Raw genomic sequence first — 20,260 nt, forward strand, 5'->3', positions numbered from 1 at the left:
TGACCTTTTTGCTGTAGCTTTCCAGCCATGGTCTACAATACCCTAATAATCCCAATATTTGCTGAATTTCCTTTTTAGTTTGTGGGGGTCTTAAGGATAGGATCCCAGATACCCTGTCAGGATCAAATTTATTTCTTCCCTTACTCAGCCAATGCCCTAAGTATTTTACTTTTTGCTCTACAAACTGTAATTTTGATCGAGACACCTGCAATTCCTTTTCTCCTAGAAAATTTAACAATTTTAATAGTAGCTTCTCAGGTTCCCTTTTCAGTTTCTCCTGCTACTAATAGATCTCCACATATTGTAATAATTTTACCCCCCCTGGGTAATGTGAAATCTTGTAAGATTTTTCTCCAAAGTTTGTCCAAATAGATTTGGTGACTCTGTAAACCCCTGTGGTAGCACAGTCCATCTTAATTGTTGTTTTCATCCTGTTTCGGGGTCCTCCCACTCAAAGGCAAAATAATCTCTGGATCCCTCATCCAGAGGGCTGACCCAAAAAGCATCTTTCAAATCTATTACACTATACCAAGTATGTTTGGGAGATAGACAGGGAAATTTAGTGATCGCTGATTTACAGCTCTCAGGTCCTGTACCATCCTGTATGACCCATCAGATTTCTTTACAGGGAGGACGGGTGGATTATGAGGTGACACACATGGTTCTAAAGTTCCTTTTTCCAGAAGTTTGTCAACTACAGGTTTTAATCCCTTTTTTCCCTCCATTGGTATAGGGTATTGTTTGACTCTAATTGGATGAGGCGAATCCATTTTATGGGGTCCATTTTTATCTTTCCAGTTTCCCCCTCCTTATACCATACCGAAGGGTTAATGGCTTCTTCATCCTCTTGTGTTAAAGTGTATAATTTAATGTGCAATTTGTCCCCTCGACTCTGAATGTTCAAGTTTTTTTCAAAATCAAATCCCTTCCTAATAAATTGTACTCCGCTTCAGGGAGTAAAAGTAAATCATTAAGGTAAATTTTCTTCTGTTTTTACTTCTACATCTTTCCAGACAGGTACTTTAAAAGGCTCTCCTTTTGCCCCTACTACTGACATATAACTCTGCCCTTGGAAGTTTTTGAATGGTGGATTTTTCAGCCCCTGTGTCCACTAAAAATAAAACTACCTCTTTATGGGGACCAATTGATAATTTTATCAGGGGCTCCGTTGATGCTGAAGTCCCCAGAAGATATAGCCCCTGACACCCCTGTAGAAGAATGGCTGCAGAAGCGTGGCCTTAGAATCTCTGAAGACCTGCACAATCCAGGCCTGGTATTAGAATAGGCCTGTAATCAGAATTGTACTGAAGTTGCTGTGCTGAAGTTAACAAGAAAGGTAGCCTTGAGCTATTCTCGAATCCTGAGACCAAGTAATTACGTTGTGCCAACAGGCCGTGGCTGTAACAAGCTACAGCTGCTGGGAAAGCAGGTGCAGGGCCAAGAAAGATAGGGACCAGTACGGGAAAATAGGGAGGAACAACCTACAAGGCTGAAGCACAGCAACACAATTAGCTACATGGATAGAATGCTTATTTTAGTCATGATAATTAGGGGTGTGAGAACCGCACGTGTTTAGAGACTACTAACCAATTATATTTCTGCTTTACAAATAGGCACGTGTATCGGTTCTATATAAGTAGTGTTAGAAACTAATCAAGTTGAGCAAGATGCATAACTCATACTGAGCGTCTTCTGGACTCCGGCGAACCCTTCTTCCAACACACCCCTATTCTTTGAATATTTTTTCATCTTGTTCCTGCTTACGACAGTTCTTCTGAACACGTCCCTTCTTGTTGCAATAGTAACAGATGGGAACTGTGGATCTTTCTCGATAAGATTGTCCCCTGGGTGTTTTCTCTATTTTTCCCCCCTCTCTCTGGACGGGATCTTATTTTTCTGACTTTCTCTTACTGTTTTTACAAAGACTTTGGCTTTTGCTTTTTTGCTTTTCCTCATCTCTCCTAACATATACTTTCTGTGCCTCCCTAAGTAACTCTTCTAATCCTCTCTCTTGCCAGTCTTCCAGCTTTTCTAATTTCCTTCTTATGTCTCCCCAGGATTTAGCCACAAATTGTGTTCTAAGGAGTGCGGTTCCGGCCACTGTGTTCGGGTCAATTCCAGAATACATTTGTAGGCTTTTCCTTAATCTCTCCAACCATACCATTGGAGATTCATCTTTCCCTTGTTGTTCATTAAATGCTTTATTAATGTTTTGCCCTCGGGGAACCTCTTCCCTTATTCCCTGTATGATTAATGTTCTCAAGTCCCTCATAGTCTGTCTTCCTTGGGGTTGTTGATGATCCCTGTGGGGATCCACATTTGGCCATTTTTGATCTCCTGGGGGGTCCTACCTGATTCTGTCTTCCCCACATTCTCATTCCAGCTTGCCTAATCATTCCCTTCTCCTCAGCAGTAAATAAGATCCCTAAAACGGACTGTATTTCTTCCCAGGTCTAAGTATTGGGGCCTAGGAATTGGTCCAGTTCTTCAGCTACTCCAAGGGGATCATCTAACAAGGTCCCCATTTCTTTCTTGACATTTCTCACATCTGTGGTATTTTACAGGACTGCCACAAACCCGATGCCTCCCTGACTGCCTCCGAGGGGTACCTCTCGTAAGGGATATAAGGAAGCTCCCTCAGATACGGCGGTCCTACTCCTTGTACACACAGCTGGAGGTCAGTCTAATTCTAGTGCTGTTGGTGGTGGAGGCACTGGTGGTACTGGTGGAGATACCACTGGTGGAGCTGCCGCCGGAGGTGGATTATTAGGATATGGAGGTGGTAGGTTATCCAGTGGCTCCCATTTGTCATCTTTTTCTTGTTTTCCTTCTTCTTCAAACTTCTCATCTGCTTTTAGTGTAAGGATTGAGGCTGGAAAAGGACATGAAGTCCTGATCCATAATCCTACATAATCACTTTCCCCCTGACTAAAAGGTTCCTTCGAATTAACATCTATATTTAAGGCCTGGCAAATCCAGTCTTCAAAGGATCCAAAACCAGGCCAAAAGACATGTGGTCTTAAAGGTTCCTTTGGTCATTCTACCATACAATCCTGGACCATTTTTAATTTACTTTTTTCCTTTTCTGGGGCCCCTATCGTTCCAATTTCTAATCATTATTCCTAATGGACTTGCTGGTGGTATGTTGGTAATTTGCTCCCTTTCTCCGGGTCCTTGGTCTTCGATTTTGTCTGGCCCATCTAGGAATTTTACTGTGGCAATTCCTACAGTCCTTGGTGACCTTAGTAGGAGTGTCTTGCAGGGGGTTTAGGACCCATCACCCACCCACGAATCCTATAGGAATTTCTTCGGTCCTTCACCGGCCAAGTCCCTCGCGGGAGATTGGAACGGCAGATAGAAGACCTCCACAATCGCTTTGGAACAAAGTTCCGTCCCGGTCACACTCCTACACACCCAACCGAATGGTATACGCCTTAAATACTTACAGCTCCGTCGTCCTCATTCGGATCTTCACGTGCAGAATTATGGGCAAAACATAGTGCTGCAGCTGGCAAGGGAGCTCATAAAAAAAAAATCAAATTCTTTGCTTGCCTTTATTCAGGTTCAGGATGGTGTTAGTCCTGTTATAAAAATGAACTAGAGTCAATTTGCAATTTGAACGGTTAATTTACTGAGATTAGCAAGCAAAGCAGTGCTGGGCGGCCGGGGAGTCAGTGCTCCACCAACGGTTCTCAATTTGCAGGTTTGCAGCTTTCCTTTTTATACGTTCTTCTTTTGATTTCTGAGAAAACCCCTCCTTGCTCCATTTCCTGGGTTTTGCATAAACTTCGGTATATTGCGCATGCTCTTACCTGTTACTAGGGGTCGTTTGTCCTCCTTTGGTGATCTTGGGATGAGGGGAATGTATACGTGGCTGATTCTTGAATCGCATATCCTGTCGTTGATTTCTTTGTCTTTATTTAGCATACCTGCAAAACCCACTGTACACACTTTGGTGAACAGCTTCGCAATCTTTACAACCGCAATTTTCCACTTGATTGTGCAAACACGAATTACAACCGCACTTTCCTTCATTCCAGTACAGACAACCATTACAGTCCCGACCTGACTCGAACAGGAGCCACCAATCGGTGGGGTGCCCTTCCTTGATCAAGTCAGAATTCAGGAACCAAAGCCATCCTGGACGAGCCCCCAATTGTGATAAATAATTTAGTCCCAAAATAGGATTACAATCAAAGTTTGCAATTTATTAAGCAAATAGAGGCAAGGAAACAGCGCTGGGTGCGCCGGGAGTCTCCGCTCCACCAAGACGCGCGCTGTACAAAATTTATTTTTGGTTTATATTTCCTAAACTAATACACATTCATAACTATTTCTAAGAAAGGGTTGGTTTATGTAAATGGATCCTTGGAATAGGCGTGTACGTCGTGGCGCATGCTCTTTCTCTCTCCTAGGGTCTTCTTAACCCCTATCTGGTGGTCGATGGATGAAGTCAGCAGTCTTCCTCGGCTCACCGTTAGGATGACCCCAGATTTTATGCATGCGCCCTGTAAACTTCTCTTACTTAACACTGTGCTGTTAGCAGCTCAGCCTGCATATCAGGGTGTGTAACCAGATGTTCTTTGCAAGATACAGGAACTAGGTATGTAGCCAGATGTTCTTTGCAAGATGCAGGAACTATATATGTTGATGACTCTGTTTTCTTAAGCATGTGGTTATACAAGGGTATGTAAGACAGAAGGTTACATTTCATCATGCGGTCCTAGCATTGTTCTATATCGACACGAATCAAATGAACACATTTCACATAAACCAACCCTTTCTTAGAAATAGCTATGAATATGTATTAGTTTAGGAAATATAAACCAAAAATAAATTTTGTACAGGGCACGTCTTGGTGAAGCGGAGACTCCCAGCGCACCCAGCGCCGTTTGCTTGCTTCTATTTGCTTAATAAATTGCAAAATTTAATTGTAATCCTATTTTGGGACTAAGTTATTTATCACAGACATGTGGTTACACAAGGGTGTGTAAGACAGAAGGTTACATGTCACCATGCGGCCCCAGCATTGTTCCATATTGACATGAATCAGATGAACACATTTCACCTTGCATATGGCATACTGTACCTGGCACGTGATTTAAAGAACGAAGTCAAAATTTCTAAGTGACTAAGTATCCTTTATTGGCAGCGCTGGATGCACGGGGGATCCTTCTGCCTAACGTGCATGTCTAAAGTAACTAACTACTTTGTATTTATACCATAATACAATGAATATTCAATTAACGCCTAGACATAGTCATTACCTAAACCCGCCTACTCTCGCTTCGTATGTTAATTAGCTTATCAGTCTTTTGTGTTTGCGCAAATCTTCCAAGAACTGTGGGCAGGGGTCCTCGGGACGTGGGCGGTGGTCTTTGGGAGGAAGGCCGTACATGGTGTACTTTTCACCTTTTGCCAGAAAATGCTGAGTTGGGTGAGTTACCAGTTTCAACCAGCTCCTGCTATCTGTCTTTCCTCCTCGGGTGTGTTTTAGCTTAGGATGCCGACAGGTAACAGGATGTCGACAGCCTCGCAAGATGTTGGCAGACACAACACGCAGGGGATGTCATGTCTCTTATATTCATTACATTTTAACTACAACATTCATTCTATCCTAGCGTGAGTTCATACAATATCACACACGGCACACTGCACCTTGCACGTGGCACCTGGCACGTTGCACCATGCGTGCAGCATGCTGCGCCTTGCACGCAGCCTCTTGCACGTGGCACGCAGCACCTTGCACACCCAGCACTGCGCACCTTGCACACTGCACCCGGCGCACACGGTTGCACGCCGCACGCGGCTTGTTGCACGCTGCGTGGCACGCCGCACCTTGCACCCGGCACGCTGCCCTTTGCACCCGGCACGCTGCCCTTTGCACCCGGCACGCCGCCCTTTGCACGCAGCCCCCTGCCCGCGGCCGGCAGCACGAGGGCCGCCCGGCGGGCCACGCGGCTGGCACGCGGAGGCGCTGTGCGCGCCGTTCCCCCGCCGCGCGCCGGAAGTGACGGCATCGCGCGGCGGCGCGGCGGGGCGGGGCGGGCCAGGCGGCGGCATGGCGGCGGCGGCGGCAGCCGTGGCGGCGGCGGGTGGGCCCGGGGCCGCGCCGCAGGGGCTGCGCGGGTGGCTGCGGAGGGCCTACCGCTTCGCCACCGACCGGAACGACTTCCGCAGGTCGGGGCGGGGCGGGCCGGGGCCGGGGCGGGCCGGGGCGGGGCGGGGCGGGAGCCAGCGCGGGAGCCAGCGCTGCCGGTGTCTCTTGCAGGAACCTGCTGGTGAACCTGGGGCTCTTCGCCGCGGGGGTCTGGGTCGCCCGCAACCTGACGGACATCGACCTGATGGCCCCGCAGCCCGTCCCGTAGCGGCGGTGAGTCCCCGAGGGGCGGCGGGGGGACAAGGGGCCACCGGGAGCTGCCACCCTTACCTGCCAAACCTGCCTCCAGCTGCTGGTGCCCCGACTGCTCACCGGTGCTGGCAGAGCCCCCCCGGGAAGGGGACGGCCCCTGCGCGGTGACCAGATCCAAGCTAACCGAGCTACAAGAGGGGCTGAAGCGAGCGGGAGCGTCAAAGCCGCCGCCAGCCGCTTCGGAGAGAGCTGCAGCGCTGGGTGAAAGCGCCGCATGCCTGCAGACGGGCTGGGAACAGCCCTGCCTAACGCTGCTTCATTGCCGCCCTAGGAAAGGAGCGGAGCCCACCTGCCCTCCCCGCGCCCCAGCACCAGGAGAGATGCCTTCAGCCGTTCCCAGTTGCAGTACGTTCACGGGAAGTACCTGCTGTCCTCTGCAGAGCTGCTGCTCGCGCTTCAAAGCTGTCACGCTTGAAGCGGTGACAAGGGGGTGAAGCGTTTAAGTGTGTGGAGCATTTATTTCCAATTTATTCTGCAAGGCACAAGGAGAATAGTTTTCTCAAGGATGTGAAGCCATTGCGCATGGAATTTTCTTTTGTACCCCCATACACATGTTTATTAAAGTCTGTAGAATAACAACATCACCCACTGGAATTTCATTTTTTTAATAAGAAACTTCAGCTTACAAAAACAAGGTGTAAAAAGAGTAAAGATTTACAAAAAAATCATAAAAACATGATTTATATTTCACACCCGAAAGACAAAAGGAACAGGTCCAGTCCTGGGTTGTAAGCAGGACCCATCAGCTACTTTTTCAAAGGAAAACTGAAACTTTTCAGTTTTTGAAGCCCTCGGTAAACTCCAGCCACCAGGTTTCCTGGGTAATGTCTGGATGAGATAAAGCTGGGACACTTACTGTAAAGGAAAGACAACTGTGTGTGTGGGAAGAAGAAGCCATTTGGTGTTGCATAGCATTTTAGTGCCCAGGACTGAGGCTGTACAGCTCGCCGTTACCAACTTTAAAGACCAGCTGTGGATGGTGAAGCTGTTTGGGGGACAGCGGAAGCACCACGTGGGAGCTGCGGCTGTGATTCACTCGGCTGCGTTACACAACGGCTCCTCAAAGGTGCTATTTCGTAGAGCAGAGTAACTTCCCAGCTCTGAGCATTATGGCAGTAGGACCGCAACATGGCTTCACATTCTTTGGACAGTTATGCATGGGTTTTTAGTTTAAGACATTCTTACTAGTACTTACTAGGCATACTTACTAGTACTAGTAGTGCTGCCTCCACATTCTGTGACAGAGAACTGCCCCCTTTACCTGCCCCAGAGAGAAACTCATTCCACTACTGATAAGATTCTTAAAAACGCTGTTTTCAAAGCAGGTATTTTTAACATCCTGTAAAGACATAAAGTTCTTCTGAAGTACAGATAATCCAAGTTATGCAGAAACAGTTTCTGCAGGAAAAGGGGATTAATTAGAACATTTAAGTCATTTTATAGTTAATCTTAGTTTTGATTTAGAACACACTAATCTCCTCTGAGGCCTGGGTTCAGGCAGGGGGCAGTTCATGCAGTTAAGTACATAAGGCTGCCATAGGTGACTTGACTGGATGTTGTCTTTAACAAACCTCAAATAAAATAAAAGCTGCTGAACCTGCGATTAGGAGCAGTGTGCTCGCACCGAGCTGCCAGACAGCTGGACAGATTGCCAGAAACATTCAGTAATTAATTGGATTCTCTCGTCACTTGCTGCTGCCTGGGAGTGTCCTTGAAGCAAAGGCAGTCTCATTCACGAGCACAGCATGGCATACATCAGCTTAAGTCATTAGTGACGTAAGTAACAAACTTGAAGCAGAAACTAGAGGCTGTTCTGACTTAAAAGCCCCCACGAAAGCCCTTGAAAACATCAGGAAACCCACCCAAGCTCCAGCTTGGCTCCTCACCCAAGAAAGCAGCACAGCATTTTGCTCCTGCTTTCACAAGGGCCGCCAGGGGATTTCATACCAAGGGAAAACGGCTCATCTTCCATCAACCCTCTGCCAACAGCACCCTTCCAGCAACCTTAACTTGGAGTGGGATTAACTTTTCTTAAAGTGCTGAAGATTAGCTTTAATTCTGCCCTTCCTCAAGTCAACAGCGAAGCTTCCAGGGCATTAGCAGAAGTGGGGTCTCCCCTAGCTGCATCCTGCTCGAGCCCACCATGCCTTAAGGGAGACTGCCTGGGCAGCACTCCTCCCCAAGAATCTGTTGGAACTTTCTAAGCTGTGTTTAAGGTTCTCTTATGGAAAGGCAGACGTTTAACAAAAAAAAATTTCACTGGAAACAAACTTAACCACTTGTTCCTTTCCTATAAACTGCTCATTGGATGTCTAGGAGGCTGTGACTCAAGAGTTTGTGACTGCCTAACCAAAGCTGAAGTTAAGCAGGGAAAAAAACAAGACCCAATTCTCTTTTACATGGGCTCTAGGTTGCCAGTGGGAAGTGGTTTACACATTGATAAGCTAAGCGAAAACTTGGTTTTCACCTGGGAATATGCTGTTCGCCTTGTAGCAGTAGGAAACAGCCTTAAGGGCCAGGCCTAAAAACGTTATTTAATAAATGTAGGGAGAGTGAAGATGACACTTGCTATGAAAATGCTATTTGTAAATCAGGTGGAGTTAGGCGGTCCAGACACTATGCTAACTGTGCAGAAGAGGAGCCTCACAGGTGGCTACCCTAATCTCTCAGCTACCGATTCTGTTTGGCGGTGCACCACGAGCTCTAGCCTGCCCGTGTTACCGTACATTCTTTAACCTCGTCTAGCCACCAACGTGGCACAGATTGGTCCTAACACAGTTGTATCAGTACAAATTATCCCCATGGTACATGGTTATCTGAGGAAGCAAGGCTAGCCTAAGTACTTTACACTTCACCCTGCCCACGTTGAAGGGAAGCTGTTGTTCCTCTTTAGCAGGAGCAACATTCAGAAGCCCCACGCTCCCAAAAAAAGATGTGCTCAGTCTTGAGTGACACAGCAGAAAGTGGCTCTAAAGCCACAAAAAGAAGAGGAGGCTTTTACTCCAGATTCCGCCAAGTCCTAGTTTGACAAGTCAGGGCACAGCACTTCAGCACGGGGTGGGGGATCAAATTCACCACCTGCCACCTCTATGGGAAGCACGTTATCAAGACTAAAAATTACAAATTAAATAGATAAAGTCATCAACTTTTATCTCCTTTCTCTCTTCCAGTTATGCAAAGCATTTACTGTGACATTGTGGGCTTTAATTAGGTAGCTCCTTTATAAAAACTTGAGAATGTGGGGTACTGTTCCTTAGGAACTGTAATATCTAATGGAAAAGCACCATTTGTTTTGCCAGTACGAGGCTACTGATCAGAGAAGTTCTTGCCACAAAAACAGGAAATTGCTGTAAACGAGACTGCGTTTGCATTTCGTTAATGTCTCTGTCTGTAAAACATGCAATCCTCTAGTACACAAGGTCCCCTTATCAGATGCTTCCTGTCTCTTCTAAATTTAGATCACAGCTTACTGCTGATCTCATTCATCCCAACCCCTTCCCTACCCCAGCCTGGACAAAATCAGTAGTAGAAGAACCCTAAGGGTATAGCACTTTGCTGTAACTGCAATGCATTTTGTTATCATGCACAAACTTCACAGCAATAAATAGTTAACAGTGGTTAAAGTTGATCATGGGCCCTTTAGGCTGGTCCTTTTCTTTCTTTTTCTCACCCCCGCCCCCCCGCTTTGGAAATGTACATTGCAAAGCTCATTTTTAAGACTTAAGAACTCTTTTGAAAGAATTTTGGCCCCACCATCCTCTAAACAAGCACAACCCATACACGCACGCACAAAATAAAAATAAGTACAACAGAAGGAGCAGCCTAAAGGCATATCCCTGAAATCAACTGGGGCAAATAATCACTAGTTGGTACAGGTAACTAAGGTATGTAGCTTTCAATCATTTAAACGTGGTTTTATAAATTCAGAAGCTCGCTAGAATGCTTCACATTCCCATCTGCAATAAACAGGTATCAATATTAATGTAACAGACACCAAAAAGCCACTGAATTGAGGTTTTATATTCCCACAGGCAATAAATTCTCAACCTAAGTCCGCCCTATCCGATCTCAAACCTGCTGAAGGGATTAGACACACACAAGAAAGTAGTGTTCAGAGCCGGTGCTTGGGTTTTACTATTTAATTTGAAGAAGGGACACTTGGCCACCTTACACAACTGTATCTATTGCCTGTTAAATTTATGCAGAAATTACCAGCACATGCTTTTGCTCACGTGTGGAAGCGTGTGCTAGGCTGCTAAGAGGAAACCTGTGCAAACACTGCCATGCCAATGGGATCTGTACTTTTTATCTTTTCTAAACTGGCAATAAGCATTAGGTTTGTAACAGAAGGTGCTTCCCAAAGCTACAGCTGCTCTACCAAAAAACCCACCGGATTTTTTATTTGTTGCTCTATACTACATGCTCTGACAGATGACAACTTACTGACCTGACTGGAGGGGCCTGGATGATGCTAAGAAAATCTAAAAAGCCAAATCTAATCCACCTTTGAACAAGCTGTTATTTGAATTATTAAAAATACAGAGATTTCAAACATGTACCACTAAAATCCCAGCTTCTGAGCTTGCTGGCAAACTTCAGTTGTGTACAGATACGAAATGTAAAACCGTTGGTGATACTGAGTATTTGTAAAAACACACAAATCTGTCTGCTGCATCAGCCAGGAGGGGGGAATTCACAACTTATTTCCCAACATTTCTGTCCCATGCAAAATATTATTGGATACAAGGCACCAGCTCTAAGGAATCATACAAAATTAGTTCACAAAACTGTATTGTCAGGTAACACTAATCTCCCTCTCTCTTGCTTATGTAGTTCTCGATCTGCAACACCACTGACCCACTGGAGCTCATCCTGGGGTAATCTGACAACAGCCAGAAGCTTCATTAGTCTCTCTCATTGGGCTGCAATTAAGCACATTGAGGCCTGGGAATGATACAATCAATAAGAGAGTTATAAATTACCACCAAGACAATATTTATGCTGGAAGCCTTGCCTTCTAAAAGCAAAAAAAACCCTCCTGATGGCGAGTCCATAGGACACACTTAATGCTTTTACAATTTCCGATTTTATTTCTACACCCTACAAAAACCATCTGGAAGTTCCTAAGTGGGAGTGGTACTGCCACCCAGAAAAGGCGGGTGTCAAGCATTTAATATCCATTACTCCATTTGCTGCTTCACATTAACAACTTCAAAGCCAGACCAGAAAACTCTTCTGGTCAGAACTTACGGGGAAAAAAGATTGCTTTTTTCAGTCCTTTGCACAGAAACTGTTCTTGCAGTATGCATAGTTTAACTTGGGAATACATGCAGTCAAAGGATAAAATTATATGTAAAGGCAAATTTATGTAACTAACTTGCTAGTGGAATAAAGTTAGCTAAAATAAAGTGGTTTCCAACAACCACAGTAGATGCTGTATCATACCTGGCCATGGATTCATCAAGATCCTTCATTCTTAAAAACAAAAAATTAAGGAATGCCAATTTACTCACAAGTTGGAATGGAATAAGGATATACCGGGAACAGTCCCATCCCAAAGGCTGCACACTCTGGAGCCTGAGGGTCTCTCTGCCGGCGTATGATGGCTTCCTACACCTTGAGACAATAACCTGCAAGGTGCCAAGAACCTCACACTTCCTCTGAGCATCTCGAGCCGACTAACTCCTTGCTACAGAATGGAACTCCAGTATAGGAATCCCAACACAGAGAGAAACCAATTCTGCTCCCAGCTGTACCTTCATTTTTGAAGGTTTTTATGTTGCAGCCACTTCGCTTGCAACTTAGTGTGACCACTGAACTCCACACAGGAGTTAAGTCACATCATCCGTCTGTGTATTTACAAAAGCAGAGCCTAAACTTGGAATTATACTAAATACGCATCAGTGTATCGGTGGGACTTGGAGCCAAACTGTTAGAGGAGGGACAGAGTTCGCTTTACAGGCTACCCTTTGTCAGGCATGCACTTAAGTGGGCGTCACTATAATTGCAAATAGTATTTTCATTTCCTGATGCAGAGAGGTAACTTCCAATCAGGATTTCTGGCAAACAGGACACTATAAAACAGTGTCCACCATGGAGGGAGCATTGGGCTATGCTTATATAAAGAAGCCTGCAGTAGACAAATATAAACCAAACAGCATAAAAAATGCTATACGCTATCGCTTCCAAATAAAAGCTAAATATTACAGAAACCTCACAGTGTTGGAAAAAGCAAGCTTATTTACTTTGAAGTATAATTCATTCTTTCCCTATCAGGGCAATCATTTTTTTCTGACTGCAGTATCTCCACATCTCAGCACAACTAAGCTAACATCACATGGAGAGGCCACTAATGTCAAAAGATGTCACCAGCAAATGCTACAAAATCTGCTTGGGCAATCAGATGCAGCAACGGCTACAGGTACACTCCCAGCTCCCCACTCCCCTCTGCAACCCACTCGATCCACATGACAACTGTATTACTACCTGAATTCAAATATTAATGCAAAACACTCAGTCAAAAGATGAGCATTCATAGCAAAGAGTCTCAGCTCGCTGCAGGAACAGCCAATGCTGCGTTACAGTTTGCCTTTCTATCGCATTTTTATACAAACAGGGCCAGTACAGCTAAGGGATTCAGAAAGTGAACGTACCATTTGGTAGTCATAGCAAACCATGACTCATTTAGAAGAATATAATCCTGTTAAGGGGTGGACAGGCCTGGAAGGACAGATGCATGGGAAAAATACCAGTCTTCCCTTCCACCTTTCAGATTAAAAAGGCAACGTTAATCCCTATTTCTCCTTTCATTTTCTTTTTGAGACACACAGTCTTCACAGAGCGTATGTTTTGCTCTAGAAAAGAATCCATCATGTATCTGATAATTACAAGCACTTGGTTTTGATTCTTTCAGGAATGTCAACTTCTACCTGTGCTGAACCCAACTCAGCTTCCCCTTAATCAGCAGTCACATTTACTTTTATCAGATATCAATTTGGCCTATTGCATTCTTAATTAATTTTATTTACTGGTAGCACAAAAAAATTCCCTACCTAGTAAATACGAAGATATACAGACATTCATAAGAAATCCTTCCAGACTCTGCTACATTTAGAGGAACCAAAACTGAAACTTAGGACCGTTTCAAACCGTCTCATTTCCAAAAAAAATAAGAGCACATGATCTCAAAATTATACTTAATTGTCAAAAAGTCAGGTTTTGTAGGTTCAAAAAGCAGCACGTTGCTCAGACATAGAGGAAATGGGAAACTTTAAGGGTGGAGGAGACCTAGCGTGACACTGCGCTCAGAGCACAGTAACAGTCCCTTGCTTGCTGTGCTCCTCTCTGCATAGCTGAAGCGATTAACAGCAGCCAAAGCAAGGGAGACCGATTTGCCCATAGGACAGGAGATTAAAAGTCACAGTAACACCAGTGGAAAGCGAGGAATGGTATTTGGGAGACTTACCTCTTCACCCCCTCCAACAACAACGTAAGGTTGTCAGTGTGTGTCTGATGGGCAAATGCTGACAAGAACAAAAGGAGAAGTAGGGGGGAAGAGAAACACGCTTTCAGAACTTCTGTCTGAAAACAGAACCAATTTTTTTGAAGAACTCGTAATTCAGATTACTTCACGTTTAACCATTTCAAAAAACAAACCAAAGCATCAAGACTGAAAGAGGTCATGTCTCTTTGCAGTTACATATTCAGATTGATTAAAACATGAAACGTGAACAGCGAAACCCCAAATAGTAAAAACACACCTGAGGTGCAACTGTAGGTTGAGAAGTGACTATGAATAGTCAACTAAGGCCCTGTGTTTGTCATAGAATTGTAAAATCAAGATGATTACAGATACAGACATTTTGGTAGCCTTTCCAAACTCAATAGGGGAACTGGAGATTTAACTACATTCCTTCTCTTTATGGCCCAGCAGAAACAGACTTCACAGGCTGAATTCTGTGCACTACACCTGTGCAACCTCGCGGCCTCCCGTTAGTCTGGGCCTTGTGTGACAACTGCAATTAATGAATATTTCCATTACAGAAGCAGTAACAGAAGCTAGCTCTGTCCCCCACCGCTGTGGTATAACCACCACCCTGAGGAAAACAAGTCACACTTGTAAAAAAGTGCTAGTTTGCCAGTGTTAAGATGCCTCCACACTACCTGCTTCTGCTGTCACAGCCGTGCAAGCCAGGGTTCAGACTTGTTTAAAATCCCGATGACAAAGTTATGCCAGCAGAAGCCTGTAGTATAGGCTTTGTTTTTGCCGCCACTGTAAACAGATACGACACACGGGTACATTCCTGTTTTATTTCAGGGTTTTGCTTTTGTTTTTAAACACACTTTCTCCAGAGCAGAACTGTTTTAAAATCACATTCCTAGTGAATTTAGCTGCTTGTTCAATTCAGCCCAGAGAAGAAACCACCAAGTGTGCACACAGCCCCAGTAACACCGAGAAGAGCTGTTGACAGACCTTGCCAGCCATGGGTTTGCCTTCAACTGATGGCAAATACATTGCTATCAGAGAGATAGCTAAGGCGTGGGGGAGTATTTTCTCTGCTAGAAGAAAGTAAAACATTTCTCCAGCAAGAATAGCTCTTGCGACAATCAACTCCATCTATCCCAACAACTGTTTGAATAAATACCTGGGTGACTGTGTGATTCAAACCCTGGAAATCTGAATGGCAATTAAAGGGGAGGGTACTATACCTGTTCCTTTTGGAGTTTCATCAGCATTACTAGGAACTGAATGTTTTTGAAGACAGTGGAATGCTGCTATTGCCTGGTTGTGCTCATTTGTTACGCGCCTTACGCAATTCCTTTTTGATATGAGATGAATGATATACAGCATCAAACTTTCTAATTTCATTTTGTGAGCATAATTTAACAACGAGATGCTTTAAAAAACAAGATTCTGACTACAATCTCACACGTCAGAATTGCACAGCTTGATACGCTTTTCCACACCCTGGGTGGCAAACATCATGATCTGATCCCCTTCCTGCAGCGAGCCTTTGTTCCTACAAAGAGGGAAGATGTGAACGCCAATGTTTAAAAAAATAAAAAACCAAACCAAACTGAGACTGTTGATGGAGTTACAGAGCTCCCCATCATGGGAATGTCAGTCTTCTGTCCTTATCGCTATTTTTGGACGGCACCTGAGCTTGGAGTTGTTTTTCTGAGATTCTTGCTTTGTCCTGCACTGTTCTTTGAGTGTAAAAAAGAATGTAGGCCTGGGTTTTGCACACCTCCTCCACACTACATACATTCAGTTTGGAGTCATTGCAGTGGACCCAAAAACCTAGGAATCAAAGTGAGAAAGCGGGCATTAGGAAAGGAGGCATAATTCCTTCTGAATGCATTTTGGAACTGTTCGTAGGAAACATCCACAGAGAAAAAGGACAACGTAGGAGGAAAGGCATCTCTATCTTTTCCTCTACAGATGCTTTGGAAAGGAGTTTCTAGTCTGGAAAAATTTTGATCCTTTCTGTGCTATTAACAGAGTTTAGAAATACCAAGTCATAATTTAACCAATCATATGTTACAGCGCAAAAACTCAATTAGGGAAATAAAAATTCCCTGAAGATAGCCAATTTGTAACTCTTTCTCCACAAGTCAGAAGGCAGAGTCAATACTAATTCAGCTGCAGAAAGAGACTGCTGGAAATTCACAAAAACCCTGCGGATGTTATTCATGAATAGTTCCTGTCCAGTTTCAAAACACTTTCTGTTTATCTCATCATCCCAAGGATACTGAGAAAAGACACCCAGCTGGAGCAGCTCCATGGAGTTACATTGCATGAGAAAATGAAGCATTCATGCTGTTAGCAGCAAGCAATAAAAGGCATCCCAAAGGGCTGCAAAGCAAAGAGCAGCAATCTGTGGCTTTATGCACTGCCCCCCTCCCCGCCAAAAAAAAACCAACCAACCCAAAACAAAACAAAAAAGCAAACATGCTACTAGCAATGCATTCTGGGAAACAAACTCCTCAATGTCAGGAAATTTGATTCCAAACAACTTTGATCATAAAGCTTTACAACGCACTACGCCTATGGAATAAAACCCGAGTTACTTGAATTTGTTTCCCCCATAATAAAGCACACGCACCTCCCTCTGTGTTGTAGCAATATGCTGTGTAGTGTCCTGAGCCAAACCCTTTCCCGTGATGCATCACCACAGCGGAGAGGTCATAGACAAAGGTCTCTTTGTCAAGAGAGGAGAGAGAGTCCCTGCAGCAGTAAGGTTCCATGTTTAATACCTGGTCAAAGAGGACATGGACCCCAATCTTCTCACGGTGATTACGTTCAGACCACCTGCAAACACAAGGGCACGAATCAAAGACTTGGGATCGTGCTTCTCACCAGCGGTGCAGGGCTGTGGGAAGATGCACACAAAAGTAGCCACTGCTAAACAACTCTGAAGAGCTTTCTGTGGTAGGGTTAAGTAGGTGTCATGTAATTTTTTTCCATCTGTTTTCACTCTTAACATCTACTACCGTCATCTTTTGCCTACATCTCATTGACACCCAGTTGTTATCATTAGGATCTTGTTGAGATTTGCCACAGCCAAACACAAAGCAAGACAAAACATCTACCATGACAGTCAAACTGCATTTAAAATACTCAGTTATGTAACCATAAAACCCACACACCTCAACTGCCTGGGCTAACTATTTCAGAAACTTTTCATAGTATTTTGAGCTTTGTCTTCTATGTTTTTTTCAACAGGTAAATACATAATATTGGCATTCAACTACCACAGGTTTCCAGCTTCAACAAATCTTACGCTCCACTTAGCAGCTCATCTACCTCACAGCCACTCTTTCAAGTTGTCTGCAAACTCGGACGAATACCATTAAGTACAATTAAAGGAAGTCGGTATTAATATTTACAACACATTACATTGTGCATATAGTAGAAAACATGCTGTAAACTGGCTACTGATTGTAACGTAAGTAGTACTCTAGGAGGGTATCCCATACGCGGTTTCTGTAAAATGTTTGTACACATGCATTTACCAGAAAGCAAGGGAAGTTACAGGCCCACACTAATTACTTCTTGCCAAAAAAATTAAAGGCAAATCGCTTGCCTGACCCCATGCAGTGCGCCCTACTCACCTGAATCGTTTAAGGTGCAGTCGGAGGACCTGAGGTAGTCTGTAGATCATTAACTGCTTTTTAGCTTCACTCAGAACAAGAGGTTTAGGAGAAGACTTTCGCCGTTTGCCTGCCAAAAAAAAAAAAAAAAATTAAGGCAAAGATTGTTAGGCACAATTAATTTTCAAAAGGGGAAAAAAGCACATTATAAACTCTTTTTTTTCCAGTAGCAGTAGTCCAGCTCACATGCACTCAGGATGGACACACAAGTAAACTTTTCTTACAAATTCCTTCATGGAGCAGGAATGTCTCTACAATCAAAACTCCAAAGTTTAAAAATATTTAAACTTTTTCATTTTTGTGACGCTCATAATCACACAATCAGTTATCACCTTCAAGTTGCTCATGCTGACCTATTGCTCTGAGAAATCCACCAGAAGTATTAAGACAGAGCTGCAACCAAAGACATCTAGGGCTGTAGCAGTTTCAACAGGTGAACTACCAGCACACAAATAATACTATTTGACATTGTATTCTGCCTACTACTTTGATCCTCTTATACCACTAGAATAAGGCTTGTAGTAGCAAGCTTTACTAGCTCGAGAAAATTAATACAAGTCAGAGGAAAAGGCTCCCAAGCAAGGTTCCACTTCTTGCAGGGTTTCTGCCTGCCCAAGAACAGAAAACTGCCTCTGAACCGAAACTGGAGAAGAGGGAAAAAGGTTCCTCTTCCAGTCATTACTCTTTCCAGGACACTGAACATACAACTATACCAGGAGGAAGACAGGTGGCTTTCAGAGCTTCCAATAAGAAATGTACCTGTTAATTAGATTTCTGCACCTCACTGCACCAGTTCAGAACAGATGAGTTGCTCCTCCTCCATCACGTGTGGCAAGCAAGCAGTGCCCCCAATAGTTTTTGGCACCTAGACGCAGGCTGGTTGCCTTTCCCTGACTTTTTTCAGCTGGTTAATGTTTCCTTAGCCATTTAACTCTGAAGTAACTGTTAAAATTCAGGCTTTCACAAAGAATCAAAGAAAACAGAGTTAAGGTGAAGCTGTACTCATCCACACTGACACTTGGTGAACATTATTTGTGAATCAGAATCTACTGAAATTGTATTTGGCTTTGTTTCAAGAACATCTAGTCAACCGGTATTTCCTAACGCTCTGTAGAGATGTTTGGTAACAGATTTGCAAGTTGATAGAGAATGGATCTCTACAAATATTTGCTACTTCAGCTGCTTAGTTGCAATGTAAGTCAAATTATTGGCATTTTCCTCCCAAGGGGATGAACATTCACCATAAATACTTGCATGAAAAAAAAATTTCAAATCCAGCTTATCAGAGTAGCTGAGCTGCATGTTTATACACAGGGCTAAAATTATTTTCAGGCACGTAATGACCTTACACTCCAGACTTACTACAGGAAAGCAGAAGTCATCTTCTAGCTGAGTGCTGCAGAACACATGCATTCATATAACAGATAATGCATTAGAGAGACTCCCAGAATGTCAGTTTATTGCTTCCTGACAGCCTACAGGGAGATGGAGACTCTACCCTGGCAGCACACCTTGAGAACTCTGCATTTGTCATTTCTGGTTAAAGGATTCAACCAAAACCATAGCTGAGTCGTTACAAAAGCTTTCCTGCCATGATGAGATGAGCATACGATAGGGGATAACGTTCCTTCTTTTGTCTCTAAATCCATTCCCCCCTCACCCAAAAGGTCCTTGAGGATGCCTTCCCCCGCAACACAAGCGGCAAGAGCAGGTCTGAGCACAGTTGTATTAAACCCTTAGTAAACTGCGCTGCTGAATGGTGGAGATGAGAGAAAAAGGATGTATCAGATCCAAACTGGTGCCCATAGGAGCAGAAGCAACCAACACAGAAGAACAAAACAGCAAGGAAGAACAAGTTTTCCTATACATATAGGCCACAATACATGTTTTCAGACACCCAAAACACGCATTCAGAAACCTCTCACTCGGAAAACCAGACTGTGCCTCTAATGGCAGAGGCAGCAGCATCATCTGACTTACTGTTGCACTGGTCGCACGCGTATATCCTTCCTTCCAGAGCTTCTGTCTCTGTGAACTTGGCCAACATTTCTGTCAGCATGCACTCTGCCTGATTAACAGGGATGATCCCTTTCTCGATAGAGTGATAGCGCTCAGGGAATTCCAGGGAAAGATCCCAAAAGGGCTCAACGGTGTTGGATTTGTAGTTGCATGTTATACAGGTGACCTGGGAATGAAATGTGTACACATAAACGAAGTTATGTACATGGCCACCCGCAGACTGGCATTTACATTCACATCTGAAGAGCAAGTTCATGCCCAACAGGCAGTGCAGTTTCACAGGCATAAAGATGGTCTGTGAGTCAAGAGAAACACTACTTATTTCCAGTCTGAAAGCTAAGTCTGTCTTGAGCAAACAGTTTAAACTACTATGCTAATTTTCAAAAACACTGGAGACAATGTTCACCTTTATGGGATTTACTTCCTCAGATAAATACCATTGCCAGAATAGTACCAATTCACCGTTGGGCAACAAGCACCTTGGATCTGTTTTCTACTACAAAAAGTACATGTTAGCATTTTTCATGCGATCTTCCTTCCATAGCTTCTCTACTTGCCTTGCATGTTTCAAAGTGTATAACTCCTTTAAAGTTTCATCTGTTAACTATATAAAAATAATTCATGAATGGAGCATGAAAGGACAAATTTCAGATGCGCTCATTTTCTTAGGTCATC

General features: G+C 44.0%; 3 protein-coding genes across 13 annotated transcripts in view; 1 reads left to right on the forward strand and 2 right to left on the reverse strand.

Moving 5' to 3' along the window:
• Positions 1–13,938, reverse strand: part of LOC130159982 (collagen alpha-1(V) chain-like) — a 27,171-nt gene extending 13,233 nt beyond the window's left edge. For 4 of the 8 annotated variants that reach the window (XM_056362103.1, XM_056362102.1, XM_056362101.1 and 1 more), the window contains exon 1: positions 3,447–4,856. The gene's annotated coding sequence lies outside the window, so the exon portion shown is untranslated. Of the gene's footprint in view, positions 1–3,446; positions 4,858–13,877 lie in introns of those variants that run through there. The other 4 variants (XM_056362105.1, XM_056362097.1, XM_056362098.1 and 1 more) reach the window with 3 other exon arrangements.
• Positions 6,019–6,996, forward strand: TOMM6 (translocase of outer mitochondrial membrane 6). The gene is made up of 3 exons (XM_056362111.1): positions 6,019–6,180; positions 6,272–6,373; positions 6,684–6,996. The coding sequence occupies exons 1-2, from the start codon at positions 6,062–6,064 to the stop codon at positions 6,366–6,368; spliced, it is 216 nt and encodes a 71-aa protein (XP_056218086.1). The 5' UTR covers positions 6,019–6,061; the 3' UTR covers positions 6,369–6,373; positions 6,684–6,996.
• USP49 (ubiquitin specific peptidase 49) overlaps positions 7,002–20,260 on the reverse strand; it is a 34,562-nt gene continuing 21,303 nt past the window's right edge. For 3 of the 4 annotated variants that reach the window (XM_056362107.1, XM_056362106.1, XM_056362108.1), the window contains 4 exons: positions 19,547–19,751; positions 17,528–17,636; positions 16,519–16,724; positions 7,002–15,713 (listed from right to left, as the gene is read on the reverse strand). In XM_056362107.1, coding sequence (XP_056218082.1) covers positions 15,523–15,713; positions 16,519–16,724; positions 17,528–17,636; positions 19,547–19,751 — 711 coding nt within the window. In that variant the 3' untranslated portion in view covers positions 7,002–15,522. The remainder of the gene's footprint in view (positions 15,714–16,518; positions 16,725–17,527; positions 17,637–19,546; positions 19,752–20,260) is intronic. The other variant, XM_056362109.1, reaches the window with a different exon arrangement.

This window comes from Falco biarmicus, chromosome 16 (assembly GCF_023638135.1).
Source record: "Falco biarmicus isolate bFalBia1 chromosome 16, bFalBia1.pri, whole genome shotgun sequence".
NCBI lineage: Eukaryota > Metazoa > Chordata > Aves > Falconiformes > Falconidae > Falco > Falco biarmicus.